The sequence below is a fragment of the Gymnoscopelus microlampas genome (genome assembly GCF_963454915.1).
Source record: "Gymnoscopelus microlampas genome assembly, chromosome: 16".
Classification (NCBI taxonomy): Eukaryota; Metazoa; Chordata; class Actinopteri; order Myctophiformes; family Myctophidae; genus Gymnoscopelus; species Gymnoscopelus microlampas.
The window spans coordinates 27,513,318-27,537,894 of NC_139953.1; the positions used below are offsets into that span (position 1 = coordinate 27,513,318).

A 24,577-nucleotide genomic window follows, 5' to 3' on the forward strand; every position below is an offset into this window, starting at 1 on the left:
GCTTACATTGTTCTCTCTCTGTGGGGATGGGGGGAGTTAGGTCAGTAGAAGAAGTACAATATTATAGCCAGAGGAAGAGAGGGCTTCATAACAAATGAAGGAGGCTAGTTTTAGATGAGGAGTAAGGTAGTGTCTTTTAAAAGGGACAGAAAATAAGTAGAAAGAGGCGTATACCCACTGAACTAGTCAGCTAGCATGCTCTCAGTCATTTCTGTTCAAATGTCTTCATAGTTTCTATCCTCCCAATGACGGACAAGTGCCTGCCTGCTTTATCATTTATTCCCATCCAGTCTTTTCTGTCACGGTCTCACTTGCATACCACCACTACTACTACTACTACTCTCTCTCTCTCTCTCTCTCTCTCTCTCTCTCTCTCTCCCTCTTGCCCTCTCTCTCAACACACACGCACACGCGCACACACACACACACACACACACACACACACACACACACACACACACACACACACACACACACACACACACACACACACACACACACACACACACACACACACACACACACACACACACACACGCACGCACGCACGCACACACACACACACACACACACACACACACACACACACTCTCTCTCTCTCTCTCTCTCTCTCTCACCCCCTCTCTTGCCCTCTCTCTCAACACACGCACACGCACACACACACACAAGCTCTATATTCTCAGTTTTCTAATTTACTCTCCCTCCCTAATTCCATGTCTTCCTCAAGGAGGGGAGCTAGAAGGCAACTGGTGGGAGGGGCCTATCGTGGAAGCAGGACGTGGCCTTGGCCAATGATTTTCAGGTCAAGCCAAAAGTCACATCAGTCCATGGATTCGTTGACTAGCAAAAAAACTGACTCCACTTAATTCAGACGACATCTGTTTCAAAGACAGGCCAGGCAGTCCCTTCTCCTTCACCTCCCGGTTTCTCAGTTCCTTCCTGCTCCTCTCCTCCTCCTCCTCCTCCTCCTCCTTTTCTTTCTGAGGCACAAAGGTAGTCTTGCGACTGGGACTGGTAGTGTCCCAGGGACTCCACCGAGAGGCTTCGGCTGGACAGGACGCTGCTCAAGCTGGACTGGCGGGCGCCTCGAGGCTGGGTTTCAATTTCCACACGAACCTCAATATTCGTTCCTTCCCTGTGAAAAAAAATTGCAGCCTGAGTTATACTAAACAATCAACAATAAAAAAGAATAAAAAAAACACAAAAAAAAACAATCAACAATAAAAAACAAAATAAAATAAAAATCAGCCATATCAGGCCATATCCAAACGATAGTGAATAAAATTGTCTTGATCCTAGACTAGAAAAGATTCAATGGAGGGGGCAGATCTGATAGGGAGGGAAACCAGTTCCACAGTCTAGGAGCTACAACAGCAAAAACACAGTGAGAAGTGCAAGTTTAACAGTGTGCGGACTCTACACCTTTTCTTTTTTTCTCTTTTTTTTTCGAGAAAGAAGACTAACCTTAAAAAGTCGACGTTGCTGTCAGGCTCAGGCACAATAACCACCTCGCAGTCTGATTGGCTGTCCTGCTGTGTGAATATGTGGCGTTTCGTGGCTTCATCCAATTCTGTATAGCTCCCAGTTTCTGGAGGTGTGGTGCTTGTACTTGGGAGCACACCCACTTCCTGTACACTGACCCTGACTTCTTGGAGGCTGGTGTCACTGAGCGCTGGGTTTTTCTGACCCGACTGACCCGTCCAGTGGTCACTGACTACATGAGAGAATAGGAGATCTTCAAGAGAAGTTGAAAACCTCATCAGATCAGGCCACACTTCAAAGCAACAATCATAATGCACCATTACCTAGTTCCATTCAATTATAGTTAGCAAAAGGACATCCGTCCCCTGCTGTCTAACCTAACCTAAACCCAAGTACTGAGTGAAATCTATACTCACAGCTGGCTAAATCCTCCAACTGGATTTTGTGTGTTTCAGGGGGCTCGTTCTGTGGCCGGCACCAGCCATTCCTGCAGAGTGACATGGGAACTACCCCATAGACATAAGTCAGCATGAGCGGCACACCCACACCTGCAGAAAACACAAGCATGAGCAACAGATTTATGTTACAGTATGTACACCAAAGAGAATAACATGATTACATTTAAAGTAGCTTAGAGAATGTGTACGAATGAGTACGTCTTTTGTTAGCAAAAAAAAGGCTTCATAATTATGCTTAAATTTAACAGTGCTTAAACCCCCAAACATTTGACTATTTCACCACCCCACTTTCACTTTCAACAAACCCCTGAAACTTGATGAGCAGAAGCCTCTTCCTGTGCCGTGTGATTACACGACATGTGATCTCACTAGGAATTTGGGCATACAAAGCAGGGCACAGAACTAACAAAAGGCCATCATTAACGCGCCCATGAGTGCTAAAACACTGGGACACCATCTAGCCTACAAGGCAACACCAGTGCAAGAGGTTGAGGCTGCAGCATAGTCAACAGATAGAGACAAAGATGAGAGGAAAGAGAGTGTGTGTGTGTGTGTGTGTGTGTGTGTGTGTGTGTGTGTGTGTGTGTGTGTGTGTGTGTGTGTGTGTGTGTGTGTGTAAAATAAACACCCAAAGCAAAAGACAGAGAACAAATTAAGACAGATCAGAGGAGATGCATAGCAAAGTATGGGGAAGATTTGTGAAGGTTCATGATGAAGCAAACGATAAAGACAGGTGCTTTGATCAACGGGATGACAAGAATTGTGTGGGACAGAGAGAGAGAGAGAGAGAGAGAGAGAGAGAGAGAGAGAGAGAGAGAGAGAGAGAGAGAGATGCAACCAGAGACAAAACGGTAGCGGTGTAAAGACTACAGGGGATTGAAGTGGGAAAGAGACAGAACAAAAGAGACATCAGAGCTGACCTCGTCCGTGAGAACAGACAGGGCCTTTCAGACTGAAAAATGTACGAGGGGGAGGGCGGCGGGATGGAGGGATAAACAGAGAGAGAGAGAGAGGAAGGAGGTGGGATGAATCGGGAAGTGTGGCCAATGCGATGTGCTGCTAAGCCCATCCGTGCACGGTACAGTGATGGACACAGACAGTAAGACCATGCAGAGGCAACGGCTGTGCATGGAGCTCCTGAGGCTGAGAAAGGGATTCCTGCCATAGTCGACATGTTGACCCACATGTTGAAAGACATGTTGACAGACATGTTGCCTATAGGCAAGAGCATGACCATCACACAAGTCCACCAGCTGTGAGAGGTAGCTGGTGCTGTGTGTGTGTGTGTGTGTGTGTGTGTGTGTGTGTGTGTGTGTGTGTGTGTGTGTGTGTGTGTGTGTGTGCGTGTGCGTGTGCGTGTGTGTGCATGCGGACATGTGTCCGTGCGTGCATGTGTGTCCATACACATATAGTATGTCTTTGTATATATTCTTCCATATACTCGTGAGACCTATATTAACACTCCAGATTTATTGCTGTGTATATGAATGGGTCACAGATGGAAGGACTGTTGAGAATGTATATATTCGCTAGGATGTGTAAAACAGCAATGAATCCCTGAGGTATATATACTTGGTTAGACACAGATGGTGTCTAAACGTGTGGGTGTTCATATGGTGGGTTTATATCTGTACGTTACAGATGAGTACAGTGGCATATTTAAACATGTGAATACACTCCAATGAAGTTATTGTGAGCTTTATTGCATGGTATGGTCCTGTTTTTGTTCACATGTGGATGCAATACAGTCAGCACTCGTGTCAAGCTATTTTCATTCACATCTGATCAACAGTGAATATTTGCTGTGATATTTTGTACAAAGTTCCCTTCCCCTCTCAGGCAGTGAATTGTTCTTGTTCTGGCTCAGACTGGAATACATGGTTGGCAGTGGATCTACAGTCAAACGTACTGCATCATTCATACCTTGAGATGCCAACACTATTTATGAAGAGTAGCTGTATGGTAGGTATGTGTGATTTGGGCTCTGCTGTGGGTGGAGATGGGGCGTGACTCACAGAGGCAGTGCCAGGATTCATTCATCTGCGTTTCCAATTTTAATTCTCTAATTGTGCTCTCCTCTTTATAGTGATGGTATCTGTTAACATGCAAAATTTTACTTTAATGTACACATCAATACTGAACGCCATACACTTGTATCGTTGGCTGGAAGAACACTTGTTGTTTGCTAGATCTGTTGAGGGAATTGGAAGGTCCCCAGTTCAACCCCCACCCCCAGCAAGACACTTAACAACTAACTGCTCCCCAGGCGCTGAAATAATAGTGCCCACTACTCCTAATAGTCAGAATGGGTAAGTGCAGAGGAGGAATTGTTACGGTGACATACCCCAACAACTAACTAATATATATATATATATATATATATATATATATATGATTATTATTATATCCCTCTACACCAAGTTGTGAGCTTCTAGATCGGCTATTTTCACCAAATGCTTGCCCGTTTTCGCCGAATGTTCGGCTATTATTATGACATGCCCAAAATAGGGAAGCTATAAGGTTAAAGTGGTTAAGTACTTCAACATCATCCAGGACTCCACAGATGTATAGCTGTGGAAACCTGCGCTGGTAAAAAGGTACAATAGTCCCGCTGGGAATTCCCCACAGTGCAGGTAGGGAGTTGTTTGATAACACAGGATGTGCTGCTAGTTGCCAGCCATGGCATTACACAGCCATTGTGTGAAACACCGCAGCCATGTTTGGTGGCTGAGTGTTTCCTCCATGTTTGACATGGTGAACTCCTTACTATGGTCTCTGCACTAACTGGCTGAGCCACCAGGAACTCCCTTGGGAGTCACGTTACGATAGATGTTCTCTTTGTGTGTGTGTGTGTGTGTGTGTGTGTGTGTGTGTGTGTGTGTGTGTGTGTGTGTGTGTGTGTGTGTGTGTGTGTGTGTGTGTGTGTGTGTGTGTGTGTGTGCGCACGCGTGCGTGTGCGTGTGAGTTGCTTTACCAGATGGGAGAGCAGTGAGAGGTAGTTAGCGCGGTCAGTGATGTGTGAACAGACATGAGACCTATCCTTCTGGCCTCAGCTACGGCCCTGACTCATTACTTTAACAGGGAATATCCCATCCTAAACACAGCTAGCACCCAGGGGGCATGCTCAAGAAGCCCCCCAAGATGCATTCAGTAATTTCATTATTGAATGACTTGACTCTCCTTATTAAAACTACTGTAGGTATAGTGTTAGGAGGGTTAGGAATGGTGTGTAAGCTAAAAGGTTCATATTGGGGAATTTGATACAGTAGCCATGTACACACTGTAAAATCACAAGTGTTCATTTAAATGGGGTGTAAATGATTATGTTTTCTTAAGAGGTTAAAGCTAGAGAGAGAGGAACAGTTACTCAACAAACACCCAATAGAAATTATTTCTATTAGATCTATTTTAACAATCAAGTTTCACTTACACCTCCTTTAACTCAAGTGTACAAATGTAACCAGCGTCCGTACTGTTCCATTTGGTTACATTAGTACTCTTTCGGACTGACAAATGGATAAATGAACACATTTTTGCACCTTGTTTTGCCCCTTTACCACCCTCTTTAATGTGTAGGACAGAAGACGTTATCATTGCAACTGGAGTGGTAGTGACTTGTGCCGGTCGTTTGTTCCTTACCCACAGTGACAGCTGCTATGACCGGTGACACAAACACGGACATCATCACGCCACTTGCCACCGTCAAGTAGTGCTTACTTCCTGAGATATTATTTTTCTTACAACGACCATGGACCTGTAAAGCGACGAAGACAATTGAAATCAACAAACCGAGAATTGGCTTCACTCCCTTCAAAATCAAACAGGCTAAACACTAATTAACTGCTTAAACCCTCTAAAATAGTAAAGTTGACCTGAGTTGGCTCTGTATTTGGTGCGCTCTTTTTTTCCCTCTACACCAAATCTCTTCACTGAAAATAGTCGATCGACAAGCTCACAAAGCGTTGCAACGTGGCGCATTGTGAGGTTGTAGATCTGCTATTGTCGCCTAATGTTTCCACCAGAATAGGGAACACAAGGGTTCAAGGGTTTAAATCAACATTAATCCTTCTGTGTTCTTTTGTAGCTACACTATGTGTTTCATGTATATTTATATTTCATGTGCTGTTCAAAGAGTGTTCAAGTTTATTTGTACAGCAACCATTTAAATGAATAGCAGATTTCTAAGGAGGTTAAAGTCTAAAAAAGTCCACTCACACTCACACTAAGACTAGGTCCCTTAAGAACACTGAAATCCTTTTAACACCTTTAAACATTATTTTGTTTGCTTTAAAATACTGTATGCGGGAGTTCAAGGTCAAAGGGGTGGTTTCATTTTAGGGGCACTTTTGTCTTTAATATACCAAATGACATCAACCAATCCCATAAAAGCAAACAAATCCACTTTAAAATCTGTAATTAGATGATAGTGTACTTATATCTGGGTCCCCTGAGTCCTCTGAATCAAAATTCTGGATAGAGGATTTGCAGCAATGTGTTTCAACTGATGAGTGGGAAGATGCTTGCAAAGAGGTCCAAACACAGATGGCAAATATAACTGGCTAATGTGCACCAGAGTTCACGTTAGGTCGGTCATTGCTGGTTTTGGAAGTTGATGTTTTCTTTATGACAAAAGCCGGAAATTACAATTCTCTCCAGACATCCTGGCCGGCAAAAAAAACTAAACAAAGAACATAGCAATTTATCATTATCACCATAAATCAGACACATTTCAAATGGTCTGTTCCTCGGCCCTCTGCATCATCAACAACTGTTAAAAGAAATGGAAAGGACGCTGAGTCAGTGGAGTAACTCTGAAGAGGATTGACAAACCTGTCTGCTATGTACAGGATGGACTGGCATGCCTGGCGATGTGTGGACTGTATGGTGAGATAAAGATGGACATTGGGAATTGACTTGACAGAAAGTCATTTTTGTTTTGATTTGATTAGACTTATTTTGTTTTGCTCATTTTTGTTTTAGATTTGTGTCTTTTGTATTGTGGTTTGTCTTGTTTTGTCACGCATTTGGTTGTGACTGTGTATTGTCTTTATTATGTTGAAAATAATAGAGTGTAAAAGAAAAATAGATGCAATTGCGCAGGGCATGTTTTACCTTACGGCCCATGTAGATGGGTATACCCACAATGATGACAGGGATGGCGATGCCGGCTATGAGAGAAATGACAACCGGTGCTCCAAGCAACATTCCCACCTGCCACAGAACCTTGCGAGTCTGTGACCACGGCTTCTTGCCCCAGAATGTACAGCCTGAGGGACTGAAAGAGATGGGAGACAGAAGCGGTGAGGAGTTCAAGACAGACAAAGAGTGAAACATTGGAAAACTGATTCACAGTAGGTTCTCGAGTCTTCATTAGAGCAAGAATTTAGTGTGTGTGTGTGTGTGTGTGCGTGCGTGCGTGCGTGCGTGCGTGCGTGCGTGCGTGCGTGCGTGAGAGAGAGCGAGAGAGAGAGAGAGAGAGAGAGAGGAGAGAGAGAGAAAGACACACACAGTAATGACAAATCTCAAAACATAAATTGTATTTAAATGTGATCTATGTTGGGCTACAAAAGGCATACTGTAAGTAGGGGGATTATAACAACATATTCTAGTTGTGCTCTGTTGCTCTGAGATGGCAATTCTGCTGTGAGATGCTAAAAGCTTTGCCCTTCTACATGACGTCCTCAGTTGTCTCTACCACAAAAGACAGACGTGGATGCGAGAAGGAGGGAGGGATAGGGGATTAGGGGAAGGAGAGGAGGAGGTAAATTGGGAGGAAAATCTGACAACTGAAGGAAGTTCTCTCTCTTGCACAACGCTTTCATACACATTGCCTAAAATATTAAACCAATGATGTACAGTACAGTAAAATTCATCTTTTGTAAAATATCTACAAGATCCACATCTTCGCACAATTACAGCAGCAAGATTAAGCTGCTCCATTTAAGTGTAGCTAATCGGCTTCTAACCAGTCTCTTCAACTCGGGTTACATATACTGTTGCAGGGAAATATAGATGCAGATAGAGCTGATTAATTGATGAATTGTGAGCCAATGGCTCCTGTCCAGGACTGGAAAAATCAATGGGTGGCCTGGACTAACATGCTTTTTGAAGATGTGCCGTTTCAAAACAACATAGACATGACTGACTGGCTGGCTGGCTGCATGGTGCATTATTGCTGGTGCATTTGGTATTTTTTGCTGAATACGAAACCATTTAAATTGATGTCAGACTGTAAAAAGAATCAAAGAAAGGACCACACCCTTAAAAATACCAGTTTTGAGCTAGTGGCATCAAACATTATCTCGCTTGTAGAAAAGCACATTCCTGAAAGTGTGGGTTAGACTTTTGCTGATGCTGCATCGCCTGTAGAGTGTTATTGTAGTGAATTTGCACTGTCCATATCCCAAAAACAATATGTTGAAGGTCTGTAATTTCTAGCCAAGAATAAAAATTACAGCTTTTAGTTTGGGCATACACAAAATTTTGGGAATTAGAGGTAATGGCTGGTTATGAGTTTGTGTATGTACTGTACAGTACATGCGTGCATTGTGTGAGTGCACAAACACAACAGTGGCTAACTACCTGAGGTAGTGCACATCTGTGATCTCCTGCATACACAACCAGCAGAACTGACAGGCACAAACAGTGCAGTTCATACGATTACAGCTGCCATCATTGGTCTTCATGATGTAGGCCCCACAGCGTGGGCACGCCTTGATTTCCTCTGCATCTAGAGGAAAACACAGTGACAGAGAGCGTGAGGGAGCACCACTCACTAAAACAGGGGGTTTCAGCTTGAGAGCCAAAAGAGAAATGTGATGTCTCCCCGGGATCCAAATTCACATTATAGCTTGTAGATCTGCTATTTTTGAACATTTTCACACTTTTTAATATACGTTTCTGAAAATCTTTATAAAAATGTTAGTTTTTCTTTCTTTTGTTTTCTTAAAAACCTTTGATTATTCTTTTTTAAATGTTGTAAATGTTTAAAATAGCATAATGAACATTCCCATGAGTATTAATATATAATTGATTTGGCCACTCTGCTGGCCAAACATCTTACTAGAACATTAATTTAGTCTTTTTCTTTCGTATGATGTGACAGTAAAGCACTTAAGGGTTAAAGAAGTGTATAGTTCAGTTTCCTAATACAGTGGTTCTCAAAGTGGGGTCCAGGGACCCAGGATCCTTGGGGCAAGGGGGGGGGGGGTCCCCAGGAAAAAAATACAGCATCACAATCATTTAAACCCCTTGATCCATATTTTATACGATGGCTATTCTAAAATAGCAGCTACATGCTCACAGCAAGCTTGTACATCTGTTATTTTTGAACATTCTTAAAAAAAAAACTAAGTATGGGAATTATTTTGGTAATTTTGAATTTCTTTAACACAAATCTTCTCTTCTGGTTGGAAGAAACCAGTGACTTTCATACCTCCACCAGGCTCCTCGTTGAAGACGTACAGGGTTGAGGCGTCATTGCCACCGGATGTGTGGCGCGCTCGCTGACGCCGGGCCTGGTCACACGTCTGGTCCGGGTGCCACAGCTGTCGGCAGTGGTAGCAGAACTCTGTGTCACATCCCTCGCGGCCACATCTCAGCTTGGGGCATTCGGCACAGCCATAAGCTATTACTGCGTAGCTGTGGATTCAACAGACATAATTGACCTGTTGTTTTGGTTCAACATGCCAGGACTTTCAATGACTTTCAAAGTGAACTGCAGTATTATGATGACTATGGAAGTTGTTCAACTTATCCTCTGTTCATATTATGCAAAGCATATAGCCTAAATATTTTAACAGTAAGTCCAGTGACTGACATCAGGCTATCTTCTTGGTGTCTGCTTGTGTTTCAAGATGTTTCAGGCTTCAGCCTAGAACAGCCGTTATCAAAGTGGGGTCCCCCACAGGGTTAATATAATAATTATAAATGAAAATAATCCAAACATTGGCCCGGACCGCAGGCCTTGCGGTCCGGGCACCTAGGCTGCAATGTCACGATCCCGACGACCTTTGCTGCGTGTCATCCCATCTCTCTCTCCCCATTTCCTGTCTATCTACTATATTCTATCAATAAAGGCAGAACATATATAGTATATATATCTAAAATAAATAAAATAATAAAAAATCCAAACATTGATTAATCTCTTCTCATATCAAAAGGTCAAAAGGTTTATTTTACAATGTTATTCTAAGATCCGCTTCCAGGAATCTTGTACTGATTTACAGTAGGCTAAATGTAAAGACCATACTCACGTTCTTCCAAAAAAGCTAGCACTGACATAAATGTTGAATATGATATGTCTCAAAAGAATGTAGACGACATGAAGAATTAGGTGACAGTTTGTCTGAACAAATACGTGGCGGATGTAAGACATACAGTAGATGTATTATTTCAATGTTATTTTTATTTAATCTGGGTACCTCTCAGAAGCCACCAAAATACAGGAAATGGATTTCCTTGTTCGTAAACATTCCTACACCTACACCCATTGTAATTAGTTTCTAACACTTGCTTTTACATTGTGAACCATCAAGAAGTCTCAGGTCATCCAGGACTGGTCTAGTACCGGTCTGCTGTCTAACTAGGTCTCTCTTGGGAATGAGACCTCAGGTATCAATAAGGTTACCGGTGTCTAAATATATAAATACTAATACTAGTTCAAACAAATCATGGTGAGGCATGCAAACGATGCTTGTCTATTTATTTTCCTGAATTATATGCATTTAAATGTCTTTGAATGCCTTTTCATGCATTATGTATAGCACCTTGTATTGCCTTTGTGTATGAAATGTGCAGAAAATATCCTAGCCTTGCCTAATACTTTACTGAATGAGTGCACAGCCATTAGCCTAATGTGTTGAACTTATTTAAACCCATTGTACAAATTCAAACATGCGCAATGCCTTAATCTTGCAGCATGTTATTAGTAATGTTTGGACATGTGTGCATGTGCACCACGCACATGCATGGGAGGGGGCGTGGTGCATGGGGCGGGGAGTGGGCTTGGCAAATTGACAATAAGCCCATTACTTTATATTAGACTGCACCACTGTGTCTGTCAATCCAAGCTCTTTGAGAACCGCTGCTCTAGACCCCCACCCAGTACTTTTTATTTTCACATTAATAAGACAAATTAACACTGGCATAATGGATATTTTCAAACTATTATATGTATATTCCGTTTTTATTTACTGTAACAAAAACAAATCTAATTGATTATCATTCAGAAACCACTACGCCAGGATCATCCATGCAGCAAAAAAAAGTTAAATGTGCATAGCGTAAAATGCAGAAATCCACTCCAACACACACTCAGAGCTCAGAGCTGACATAATCTCCTATAAGCTTCTGTCACTAAGACCTCTAGGAATGTGTGTATGCTGGTAGAGACATGGCAATAATACACAAATCATAGTAGCGAATGACCAGGTTATGTAATACAACAATTCAAATACTACTTTCTCCCACAGCGCATGTCTTCACTTCAAAACAGGAATGTTGTATCATTCATTCAAAAATGAAAGATCAAAGACCAAGTAACTGCATCGTAGATACAATAAATAGTACCGTAAAATAGCATACAGTTTTGTCATAATTAATTCAGCTATAGATAGATTAGATATAGATTTTTGGTGTAATGTTTTACCATGATTAGACTGTGAACACTGTCTAGTACAGAAGAACAGTAGAACAGACTACTGGGCACACACACATACACACACACACACACGCACACACACACACACACGCACGCGCATGTACGCGGCGCGCACACACACACACACACACACACACACACACACACACACACACACACACACACACACACACACACACACACACACACACACACACACACACACACACACACACACACACACACACACACACACACACACACACACACACACACACACACACAGCCCCATTATGATTTCCCATTAGCCGGCCTATCCTCTTACCCTCCCACATACATCCAGCACTGGGCAGCATGTGCTTAGTCATGTTCATGTGTCCTCATCAACAGAAGATATCCTGTACAGTACTGCATGGTGTTCTGTTACTATCTGTGGCCAGAAAACAAAGGCATTATACCATTGAAGGACCATGTGTCTTCCCAGAGCCTGTGCCTTCAATCTGATGCACCTCCATTACTTGAACCTCAAATACGGCATTTATTTGCGATATTCAATCTAGCAACTTAAAGCCTTAACAAGCCTGTGGTGGGATGAAAAGAAACAGGGGGCAACAGGGGTTGCCATAGCAGACTTGCAAGAGTGATACAGTAGATATGAACAGAATAAAGACACACATTTTGAAAATCTAGAGCAGTCTATTTACTTCTGTTTACTTGTTGCTAATCACTGGCAACCATGTTGTAAAAGCAATAATACTCCTGAGGTCATGACATATCACGGCTATTGGCATTTAACACCCATACTGTAGCTGTGATATAATTACAATATACCACAACCATGCCTTGTGTGTTATTGCTTAAATAATAGTTACTTGTATTTATTTTAGGGTAAGTAGAGTACAGGGTATAAAATCACAAATGTCTTGGGAGAATGAATGATGACAATGATGAGGAAGATAAAGATGATAATGATCTAAATTATATCAGTGGTTCCAAAATGGGCCTGGACCCTCTGGGTTCCTTGAGGGGGTTCCAAAATGACCCTTACAGGGTCTGTAACTCTGATGGGAGTCCTTGAAATTAAAAGGTCTAAGGACCACTGGTCTACTGCTGCTGCTGCTGATGATACTGTAATAATGTCAAGCCAGTGGAGGCTGTGATTGTGGTGGAATTCTGATCGATTGAATCCTTACCTGCAGTCGGGTGCAGGGCACCAGCGTGTATCCGGGTCATTTGCCAGGAAACGGCGCAACTGGTACTCCTCAAACCGTTCCAGGAGCGCCTGATCGTCCAGGATGGCACGGACGTCCATCGGCGCCAGCGCTTCAGGGCACTGCGGGCACGCGATGCCCACCCGGCTCTCCGATATCTCAATGCGGAGATACTGCCGGAGGCAGTCGGAGCATGTCCGGTGGGAGCAGGAAGTGAGTCGCGGGAAGTGGCAACGCGGTTGGCTGAGCAGGCACAGTGGACACTCCTCCAGGTGTTCCTCTAGGAGCTGGTCCTGGCTGGAGCAGGACAGGGACAGGACGCCGGTGGAACCGCTGCACACTCCGGCCGCACATTCTGCCGTGGTCCCACCTTCCTCACCCAGTTCAGCCACTGTGGTTATGCCTCCTCCTTCTTCTCTTTCTGTTCCAGAAACTCCTGATCCTCCACCCTCTTCTGTTGTGATGTTCTGGTCCTTAAGGCAGAAAACTCAGTTAGGACTGCAACAGTTAATCAAACTAATCTATTGAATTGATTATAAAAGTATAATACATTTTAATAAAATAATAGCAAAAATAACAGATTTACAACCTAACAATGGCTTGTGTTGCATCACAACATGCTGTGAGCTTGCAGATCGGCTATTTATGCTATTTTGCATGACATTTTTGTATGACAAAGAATAAATTAGGGCTTAAGCAGATAATCAGACTAATCAATTTAGTCTGAGAGAGATTTATAAAAACTCAATTTTAATTTATTCATATGTTCATTCTTTTATATATTAAAAATAAAAAATATATAAAAAATGCACTTCAAGATTTTTTGCGAAGAATGAGAGAATAATCTCAACAAAATAATCGATAGCTGCAGCTGTAACACTTATTCACAAGAGAAAGGCATTGATTCAGGGTTAGCAGGGAATATGTGTATCTGTGAGTATATGGGTGTGCTTTGTGGGGATTGGATACTCATTTGGGTTATTTGGTTCCTTGGCAACAGAAAGGATTGAAATTACTTGGTAATTAAACAAACACTCTAATGGATTTGGTTTATGTAGATATGGGGTTGAGAGGGAAGGGAGCAAGCATCAGTTAATGATCTACAATGTCCCCACAGGTTCATGTACTCAAAATTAGCTATTCATTTTGAAGCGAGGTGAAGTAGAGATATAATCCTTTGATGATAAATAGGCACAAATCAACACATTGTCTATAAATTATTAATGTATTTACAATTGCCTGTTTTCACACAATGCATGATAGCAGCCATTTTACTTTCCCAAAATTGAGTACCAGGACTAATCTGCTTTGTTTTTGTTCATTTATGTGCTACAAATTTGAACGTGAGACATGCCATGTTTCGCCATACAATGAAGACATCTAATCTCTATTTCTTTGACCACAGATAACAGAAACAACAGCTGAAGATGATTGACAATATTGTTGTAATTATATCATGATCAGTTACTGAAGCAAGTAACACATAGATTTTAGGATCTAAAACAGTTCAACATGACTTTAAAACAAAAGATAAACCAACCAACCTTTTGCAGAACGTATCTAAAGCACTCACTCACTCACTCACTCACTCACTCACTCACTCACTCACTCACTGACTGACTGACTGGCTGACTGACTGACTGACTCACTCAGACAGACATTGACTTCAGAAAGACCTGAAGAAGAGTTTTTGCAAGTTGTATATTGTTGCTGTCGGGTGGGAACTATATACAAAATAAATAAATACAAAGTTAAAATATGGAGCTGCGAGGTTTCTGCCCGACAGCGACGACATGTACCTAAACACAAGCCTTTCTCTCACCTGCTCTGGATGCTCGCTGGGAGTCAGGGTGATGGCCACCTCGTCCTTGGGCCAGGCGTCCATGGGCCTCGCCTCCGCTTTGGGCTTCCTGCTGAAGAAGTTCAGAAAGCTCAGGGGCCCCGCCTGCTGCTTGGGCCTCTTCATGGTCTGGCGTTAGAGCAGGAGCTGCAGCTGAACTGGGTTGGCCAAGGACCATGGGCGGGATTGCAACTGTGTGACTGCTTGTGCGTATGTGTGTGTCTATGACGAGTGCTTTCGTGTGTGTGCGTGTGTGGGTGTGTGTGTTTAAGCGTGCACGCACACACCCCGCACACAGCTCAGACTCTCAGTGCAGGATAGCAGCTCTGGTGTACGAGTGAGCGAGAGTGAGACAGAGAGTAAAAGAGAGGACGGAGGATGAGGTAATCCCTGATGGAGGAGAACATCACCGATCTGGATCTCTTCCAAGGCCTTGGGAGTTGATTTTCTTTTCCTCTCCCTTTTTTTCTCCTCTACTCCTCGTCCTCGTCCACCTCTACACTCGTTCTGAGCTAGTTAAAAAATAGCAGATAGTTCTTCATCCTTTAAGTCCCCCTCTCTGTGGGTGGCAGTCCCTTATTCTGCAAAAAGTACAATAGTACAATATTAAAAATGTGCAGTGCAAATAATTCCTTTGCACGCTTCAGAGGAGACATTATGTATTGAATTCTACTGTGCAAGCCTGGTTGGCAGGGAACTGTTGAAAAAAAGGCTAAATCGTAGTGAATGAGAAATTATGTGTGTCAAGGAAAACGCCAAATGTTCCACTCCAGTGACTAAATAGTCAGTTTGTCAAACAAAATGAAACATGAAGCTGAAATTATTTGATGACCAGATGTTTTCACAAAAATATTTTCCAGCGTATTTTTGTGTCAAACCTCACTGTGAGCTATAAGCTTTACCTCACACTAATATACGGTAGTCACAAGGACATGTATACCTCTCTTAATGTTAGGTTTGATGAGAGGTGATAGTTTGCCAAGCTACAGTAAGTAAAATGTTCATGAAATATCTCGGAAGAATGCTAAAAAAAAGGAATGCCAATTTATCTACAGTATACTGTAAGTTTTTTTTTTAAAGAGTCAATCATTTCAGATTTGATTCAAACTGAAAACAGGCAATGGCAAATACAGAAAGGGGTTAAAGTCAGTGATCTAGGCATCACTCATTCTTGGGCACGAGCAATAAGGTCAAAGGAGTGAGACAGACAAAGTAAATGCCAAGAAAAGATGGACGAGGTGATGCTGAGGGGTTGAAGAGGAAGAGGGGGACGAAGAGACGGAGGAGGAGGAGGAGGAGGTGACAGAAAAGACAGCATTCATTCTGAATCCATGGGGTGACAGCATACTTCCATAATCAGGCACTGTGAGTGAGCCAAAGGGGCGCATTAGTTCATTCACATAACTCCAGAGTGATTAAAAAAGCTCAGCTGACATCTCTCTCCACACGGACACGGCATGAAATGAGTCTGTGAGCTCTTTTAGTTTGTCTACCGTATTTCTAATTACTAATTTATTTATACATTTTTCAAAATGTAGGATGATGTGAGCAATTAGATATATAGCTTTTGTCATAAACTGGACACAAGACTAGCATTTGTAGAATCTGGATATAACTTTTAAACATCCCTGTCATCTCTCAGAACTTTACATATCAATGAATTACATTCACTCAATTTTACAACACCAATCCAACTCTTATAAGAGCCTACCAAGTTGTGCAGAGTTGACCCATGAGGCTCATGGTCGACCTTGCCTTTGACCACCAATGTGCACATTATGTCAGATAAAGAGTTAGAGAATACTACTTTTCATGGCCTTGTGTTGACTTGTGATTTAAGGACGATACAGCGTATCGGTATCGAGTCACTGTGTACAGAGTGACATACACAGATAGTCTCATTAAAATACAGTAGATTCACAATTGCTTCATGGCTCAACTAATTACTACAGTGCTACAATAACTAAATAATACCAACAACTAGATAATATAGACTTGCCATGTAATGATGAGGCTTTGAGAGAAGGGAAAGTTCTAAGTTCTATTTATTTTTGCAAAAAGAAACAAGAGATAATATTGTTAGGTCAGGTTAAGCCATGCTCTCACTGCAACAACTCCAAGAGTCCAAGACCCAGTGAATGATTTACTCCTTTCAATGACACACTAAGCCTTAGACACACTATCCATGCCTTAACTTATACTTTACAACAGTGGTACTCAAGCTTTTTCATGTCAAGGACCCCCAAATGAATATGAATTTAGCCACGAACCCCATCTGAAAATATTTTGTGCCAGGGAGGGACCCTCATACAAGATTTCTTTTTAAATCAAATAGCCAATGTATATAGGATTAAAGTGTTTAAAGTTATGTTTATGATGCTTGGGACTCCTCCCTGGAACCCCCTCAAGGACCCCACTTTGAGAACCACTGCTTTACAGTATGCTGAAAAAAGAAAACACAGCCTCTACAAATAATTGTGTCATCTTCTCTTGGTTGCTCATCTGCTCTAATTTCCCCAACATCCATATTCCATGGAGAATGACTTTTGAGTCTGATGCACATCCGAGGACACTGCTGTAGAAAACACACCAGAGAGTACAGATATTCTGTTTATTCATAGAATAAATTCCCTCACATAAACACATCAAAAGTAAAGCCTGATTTATACTTAGTTGAGCATTATTTCGCATCAATAATAGCTGATCTACAAGCTCACAACGCACCGTGCTGCGAGGCATTGTGAGCTTGTAGTTCAGCTATTTTCAGTGCTTGACATGATGCACTTCACAAATATGCGTAATCAAGTATAACTCAGGCTTCATGAACATGCCCAATACATCAAAAGCAATAATAACAGAGTAGATGAATACATGAATCAATCCATGGTGCGTGTAGGCCATACAGGCACATTTGTATGCATAATACATGCACACATTCAGACACAGTGACACATACAAACATGTACCTCTGTCAAGGCAATTGCTTAATTATAGCCCAGTGGGCTTCGGTGAGGAGCTATTACTCCACAGAAAAAGACAGATAGCTCAGTAATTAGACAATACGATTTGCTGCCTTATGACTCGGTTAACTTCTCATTGTAAGGGAGTGGGTTTTTCACTCAGCACATTCACAGTGTTTAATCATTACCTTGCATGGATCTCTCACTGTGCAGGCAGTTCATACTGACTGCACTGAAAATAAGGTTAGACAATACTGAACATTAATGCAACAGGGAGGCCCACATATAGTTCCTTATACGTTTCTGCTAGATGGTTATTTGGACAACGTAAGGTACAGTAAATACACTTGCATCACTTGAGATATTGCAGTGATGTTTGACTCAAGAAGACCCTTTACAGAAGCAGGATTAGCCCCATTTCACTCCTAAGATGTGTGCATTACATCTGAAGAATTCTGTTTCTATTATCAAAATAGCTTCAACATCCCCCAGTAAACCATCCATGTTATATATCAAACAGACCCTTTTCCTTTCACTCCACAGACCCTTTTTTAACAATCTCACCCTTCTTTGCCTGTCTAGACCGGCCTGCCTATATGAATCAAGCTCACCCACCCATCAAAAGTCCCAGAAACAGAACACACACACACACACACACACACACACACACACACACACACACACACACACACACACACACACACACACACACACACACACACACACACACACACACACACACACACACACACACACACACACACACACACACACACACACACACACACACGTGCAAACGCATGCACGCACGCACAGACGGAAATGGTGAACATTTCTGGAGAGTAAAATGCTGTTTTTCCTACAGTTAATATCAGACAGTTGTCTTTTCCTGGTTTTAATCACTTAAGCCCATATCCTTTAAAAAAAAAGAAGAAAAAAAAATCAAACGTTTTCAAAAATAGCTAACATGGGCTATTGGGTTGAGAGCTTGTAAATCAGCTAGTTTTCGGATTTTTTAAATAAATAAAAAAAACTACTGTGAAAGAAATGTTATATTATTGTCACAGATTCAATATTAGTGTCACAATATCATATTGATACTTGAGTTTATCATCGCCCAGCCGTACTGTGGAATCATCTGAATAGAAGTCTGTCTACCAGAGGAGCGAGTTCAACCAACTTCATCAACTCTCTTTAACTTAGGCCTGTGGAGGGGAAGAGGAGGTGGTGGTGGTGAAGGAAGGAAAGTGGGGAGGGGGAAGGGAGATCCTGTTTTAGTTGGTTAATGTCCTTCTGCAAATGACTCCGGGGAATATACACCAAGAGCGCAAGCGATGGACACAGACGCTGAGAGAGGGGAAACATGTCTTTAGTTTACAGCTTAATGCTTCTCTTTAGAGAGTGTGTGCATGTGTGTGTTTATGTGTGTGTGGGCCTGCGTGTATGTGTGGGCGTGCAACATGCACTATGATGGTACATCATAAAGAACTCATCATGGTAAAGGTTACAGGACATACTGTAGCATCCACTTAAACATTTGACCTATCACTTCAAACTAACACTTTTGTTGTGTTTTACTTCACTCCCTTTCCTGCAGGAATCCTGGCCAGAAAGGGCAACCAATATTACATAAATAAGTCCATAAAGGAGTTGACATTCTTGAGAAGCCTTGAGGGATTATTGAGAATTAAGTGGAAAAATCCACACTGGAACTTCCTGTCATTGCCAATGTATTGTCAATCCATCAAATTAAAAGTTGATTCCTGATTCTAAAAAAAAACTACCTCATATTAGTTTGGGGGCAGTACGTGAAAAGCTGCATAGCCTGCCATAGTTGCGTCCACCACACAGCTTTTTTCTAAGGCCAGTGTTATTATGTTATTATGTAGCAGGGGTTCGGCCACCAGGAGAAACACCTCGACCTTCAGAGGATTAGGTAACCATGCCACTGAGGAGAGGGAAAAATCAATTGTTGTTGAACAGGGGGCTGTGGTTGTTATCATTTCTGGAAACTGGAAGATTCAAAAGATAAATAACAAAAGGGGATTCACCCTAATTTAGTAAACGGTAGAGTAAAGGGAAAACATTGATCTGAAATTGAAAGATTTGTAATCATTTAGCTAAGTGATATCATTAAGTAGTTATTAACTTTCAGGACATTTCACAATACAGTATATCCTATGGCTACTAGGAGATCCTACACATAGCCATGCAGGAAGATAGGCAATATTTAATTAGCTTGAAAACACCTTTTTATAAAATTGCTGCAAATTGGCTATAAAATCTGATTTATAGTTGGTTGCACGCCACTGCCACCGCTGAAAATAGCAGATCTTCAAGCTCACAACGTGTTGCTTGTAGATCAGCAATGTTCGGAATGAAACACCTGCGTGCAACCAACTATAAATCAAGCCATATACAATGACCTTCTGGTGCTAGGACTTACGGAACATCTCTGACCACAAGGCAAACTGAATGGCCCTCACATTGGCCTGCAGACATTCCATCTAACTACAGTAGGTTTATAACAACACATTGTGTTATTTAATAGCATAGTCCCCAATGGGTAACATCCCATCTCCTTATTAACACCTGTGGAAGTTCAAAAACAAAAGACTCATCGGCTGCACAATCTTGCTCAAGCTCAGTGCAGCCTAACTTGGAGTATGAATTTACAGTATAAGAGACATGCCATAGAGACATTCATTACCAGTGAATAACAACAGACAGTAGCAGCAGACCCTTCTGCATAATGTACAGTACAAGGGCTACAGCTGGAGTCCTCTCTTATATTTTGACATGCTACAGTAAGCTATAGTGTATCAGACAAATTACAGTACAATGAGAAGCACATGTGCTCATGCAGGCATGCATGTCGCACACACGCACGCACCCACCCACCCACAAACACGCACGCACACGCACACACACACAGTGTCCTTGAACAGTAGATCAATGTGAGTTCCACTTTTATTGTATCGCCCTGACTACATACACACGTACATGCACACGCACACACATGCACACGCACACGCACACACACACACGCACGCACACACACACACACACACGCACACACACACACACACACACACACACACACACACACACACACAGCACACACACACACACACACACACACACACACACACACACACACACACACACACACACACACTAGGCCTAGATACACCTGTTGCAAAACAAAGTAAGATACAAACAGAGGGAGTGGTAGTCTGTGAGACTTGACAAAAGGGCCATGCTTAACCCTATATGATATCATGTCCACAGAGAAAATCATTTTTAATTTGATCTTAATTTGAATCCATACACGCCTGTGATACAGGATGCAAGTAGAATGAATGCACTATACAAATAGATTCTGAAGTCAAACTTTATTGCTCCATAATAATTTTTAACTGGAATAATTTACCAATTACCCATTTTACTTAATTTTTTATTCAATAAACCTGGTGTATTGAAATCAATCAATATAAAATTAGCCTCGAACCACTGGACTACACAATGCTCTGGTTGGCCCATAACATCTGAATGAATCAGATGGGATTATTGCACAAGCTGCTGCCCCACGGCCGTTTATCTTTAAAAAAAAATTTTTTTCTGTCGTTCTCTATGCTCTATCATAGAGCATAGAGTTTCTTCAGGTTATCTAGGCCAGTGTTCTCAAACTTTTCAGGCTGTGACCCCCCAAAATGATCATATTTGAACTGGGGACCCCCCACCCTGATAAGCACTTGGAATTGTAGGAGTCAATTTAGTTTCTCGGTTCCACAGATAAATATTGCGAAAATAGCAGATCTACAAGCTCACAACGCCTTGCAATCAGCTATTTTCACAATGTTTGCCTCTTTCTTATAATATTTGACAATTTGGCCAATGTTTGACCAGTTTTTGTAGTATAGTTTGTTGATTACTTTTTATGCAGTTATGGTCTTTTTCTTTTCTCGGTATTAAAAAGGTCTTAAAAGTCCTTAAATTGTCATCTGGGGATCCCCCAAAATCATGTGCCCTCAGCCCCCTGTACTCAACCCACAGGTTGAGAACCACTGATCTAGCTAGGCTGGCTCAGGCTGGACTAGATGTGACACTTGTTGTCCACGAGTTGTTTGTTTCCATGCAATCAGTTAACGTACGGTCAGTTTCCAGCACCTTGGGGAGAACCATGATGATACACCCTATTAAATATCTCATCACTGGACACTAGCCTACATCAGCAGCAATGCGGGTTTCAGGAGGCATGATGTGAGCGACCGCAGGGCCCGCGGCATCCATCCCATCCCTGACCATTACGCGCAACAGCAGCAGCCGGCCCTTTTATTCGCTGCATTTATAATCTAAATAAGACTTGTAATTATAAAAACTGCCAAACGAACTGAAGATATAACATTTTCAGCTTCAGGAAGAAATTGAAACTTTAAATATAACCAAAAACGGGGCATACCGAAGTTAACGTTGCCATCACCCCGGTCCCGTTTAAAACCATAATAATGCACACATATTTAATTATTAAAGGGGGTCTTGTCCAGGGCATCAGTAAAGCTATTGCAGGGAGTGGCAAGGTTATTGGACTACGTATTCGATTTGATCTCCAAGTCAAACCCCATTATAGGTTAATACTTACTGACAGCATTGCAAACACTATACCTACACAGCCGCTTGAACGTCTGGTCAAGCAATAAGATAAAACACAATTTACATTACGTAAACCTAACGGTTATCTTACCTCTCTCTCTAGCGCGTTCTCTGTGCAGACTAGAGGAATCGACAACTGGCTCCTCCCCCTGAGGACCAACCAGTATGACAGAAACCTTCCCACTACCCCTGCTCTTTACAACAGATCTGAACATCAACGCCGGGTAGGGAGTGGATTTGGTAGGACGGCACCACGGTCCAAGAGACGGCGCCGCATGACGTTCTGTGCGAGGAGAGGAGATCCCCGCTGAAGTAGAGTTTTTTTTTGCATCGGCCTGCTTGAGGGAGGCATACTGCAGTGACACGGACCAATGGGATGACGTGTAACAGGATCTCCAATTCACAAATAACGTCACCCCCCCCCCCCCCCCCCCCTGCAGGCCATGATTCTTAATAGACGCCACGCCAGGACAGACAAATAGTGTCGACCTAGCCTTGGATCAAGCCTATCGTAGATGTATTTAATCGAGTCTGACTTTTACTTTCGTATCTACGATAGTCTTGGCCTGCACCTCCCAGTGTGTCCTGCACTTTCACCAGTAAAGCCCGTACTTCTCCGTACACGTAAGGAAAATAAAACTAAGGTGCTTACCCGATTGCCCCAAATGTTAACTCACGCATCGGAGTCTTTGTGAAATGTATTAGTCCGTATATTTTCAATAAAGAAGTGTTTTATTCCCGTCTGTGGCCGAACGCCATTATTTCCCCCTCGTTTACTTCCTGTTTACATTGAGTGTAATTCCGGCTTTCACCGGATGCGCCCCGTCACTACCGCCAATTGAGGAATACAGGGAACTTCCTACATAATCCGACAGATACATACAGGATTAAAACACTTCTTTATTGAAAAATACGGATTAATATATTGCACAAAGACTCCGAAGTGTGAGTTAACATTTGGTGCAAGCGGGTAAGCACCTTATATTTTTTATTTGTACGTGTACGGAGAAGTACGGGCTTTACTGGTGAAAGTGCAGGACGCACTGCACTGCAGGCCAAGACTATCATAGATGCGAAAGTAAAAGTCAGACTCGATCAAATACAATAGATTTTCCAATAGATTGCCTCTGAGATATGATTCTGTGTCAAATGTATCCAATAGCAATCTGGGCACAGGCCTTATGTAGAGCAGAATAGGTGATTTAATTTTCTCTTCTTCAGTCTACTATTTGACCTCTCTCTCTCTTTGGATATGGGTAGATGTAGGCTACTAACAGTCCTCCTGTTATAGCTGGAGAGTAATAGCCTCTCCAAAATAGGCTGACTTGGTCACAAAGTGGACCCTAAATTTGCTTACTAGCCTATGTCTAAATGTATCTGTCATATAAATGTTAGATACATTCATTAGGTGTCAAAGTAAAGGTTTTTCAGATAATTGACCGTGAAAAACAAGGGGACTATCAGAGATGAAGTTTAGATCTTATCAGTTTGAAAACAGTGGTGCCTGAACCAAAAGAGAACTGGGCACTTGGAAGTGGGCCCAGTGAAGAACTGGACAGGACACTTTTGCAAAGTTGCGCAGGTCCTCTGCAAATGTGCAAGTATATTTGTCTTGAGCAATTATTTTATTATGCATATGACAAGGGTGGCCACTGGTCAGCCATCCTAGAAATGTATGCTATGTTTCAAATTGTATTTTGGTATAGGCCTATACCATATTCACCATGCATTATTCATTTGTTTGTTAACTAAATATATCACATCATAAATTATTTATCTAAACATGTATTTGAGCTCAGAATGTATGCTTACTCTGTCTGTCTGTCTGTCTGTCTGTCTGTCTGTCTATTATGTTATGTATTATTGACACAGCATCTTGTGCTTTATGAAACATATGGAGGGTGAAATTGATAGATTGATGTTTTAATGACAAAGTTGTATTGTATCTGTCAAAACACAAAAAGCTCAAAAGCTCATTTACATTGTGGTTCTTTGAGTGCAAATGTGTGTGTAAACTAACTGAGTGCCATGTTGTTTTAAATATATATATATATATTTGGGGGTGCTGGGGGTGGCAGAGACAAACAGAAACACTAAATCAATAATAAATACAGCAATTTCAACATACTAGACAAGTAAAATAGCAAAGAATAACATGGGTAATGGAACTGAATTACACTGAGATTACAACTCAGTTGATTGATGTATAGGTCATGCATGCCATTCAGCCAGCTCTTTATTGCAGACTTGAAGTTAATAATGGAGCTAATGGACTTAAGGCTGGCAGGTAACCCATAGCCCGAGTGCATCTGCTGTAACAATGAAAGAAAAAA

The 24,577-nt window shown here is 42.0% G+C and overlaps 1 protein-coding gene across 2 annotated transcripts; it reads right to left on the bottom strand.

Moving 5' to 3' along the window:
* Nucleotides 1–633: 633 nt before the first annotated feature.
* Nucleotides 634–22,467, bottom strand: LOC311063521 (E3 ubiquitin-protein ligase RNF19A). Of its 2 annotated transcripts, none has more exons than XM_084083001.1 (10): nucleotides 22,336–22,467; nucleotides 14,614–15,212; nucleotides 12,774–13,264; nucleotides 9,376–9,581; nucleotides 8,523–8,670; nucleotides 7,053–7,215; nucleotides 5,580–5,694; nucleotides 1,899–2,030; nucleotides 1,465–1,714; nucleotides 634–1,135 (listed from the first exon to the last, which is right to left on the bottom strand). In XM_084083001.1, exons 2-10 carry the CDS (start codon nucleotides 14,755–14,757, stop codon nucleotides 868–870), a joined length of 1,917 nt encoding a protein of 638 aa, XP_083939127.1. In that variant the 5' UTR covers nucleotides 14,758–15,212; nucleotides 22,336–22,467; the 3' UTR covers nucleotides 634–867. The 2 variants fall into 2 exon arrangements, with proteins under 2 accessions (XP_083939127.1, XP_083939126.1); XM_084083000.1 differs by having other exon boundaries at nucleotides 1,465–1,735.
* Between the last annotated feature and the right edge of the window lie 2,110 nt (nucleotides 22,468–24,577).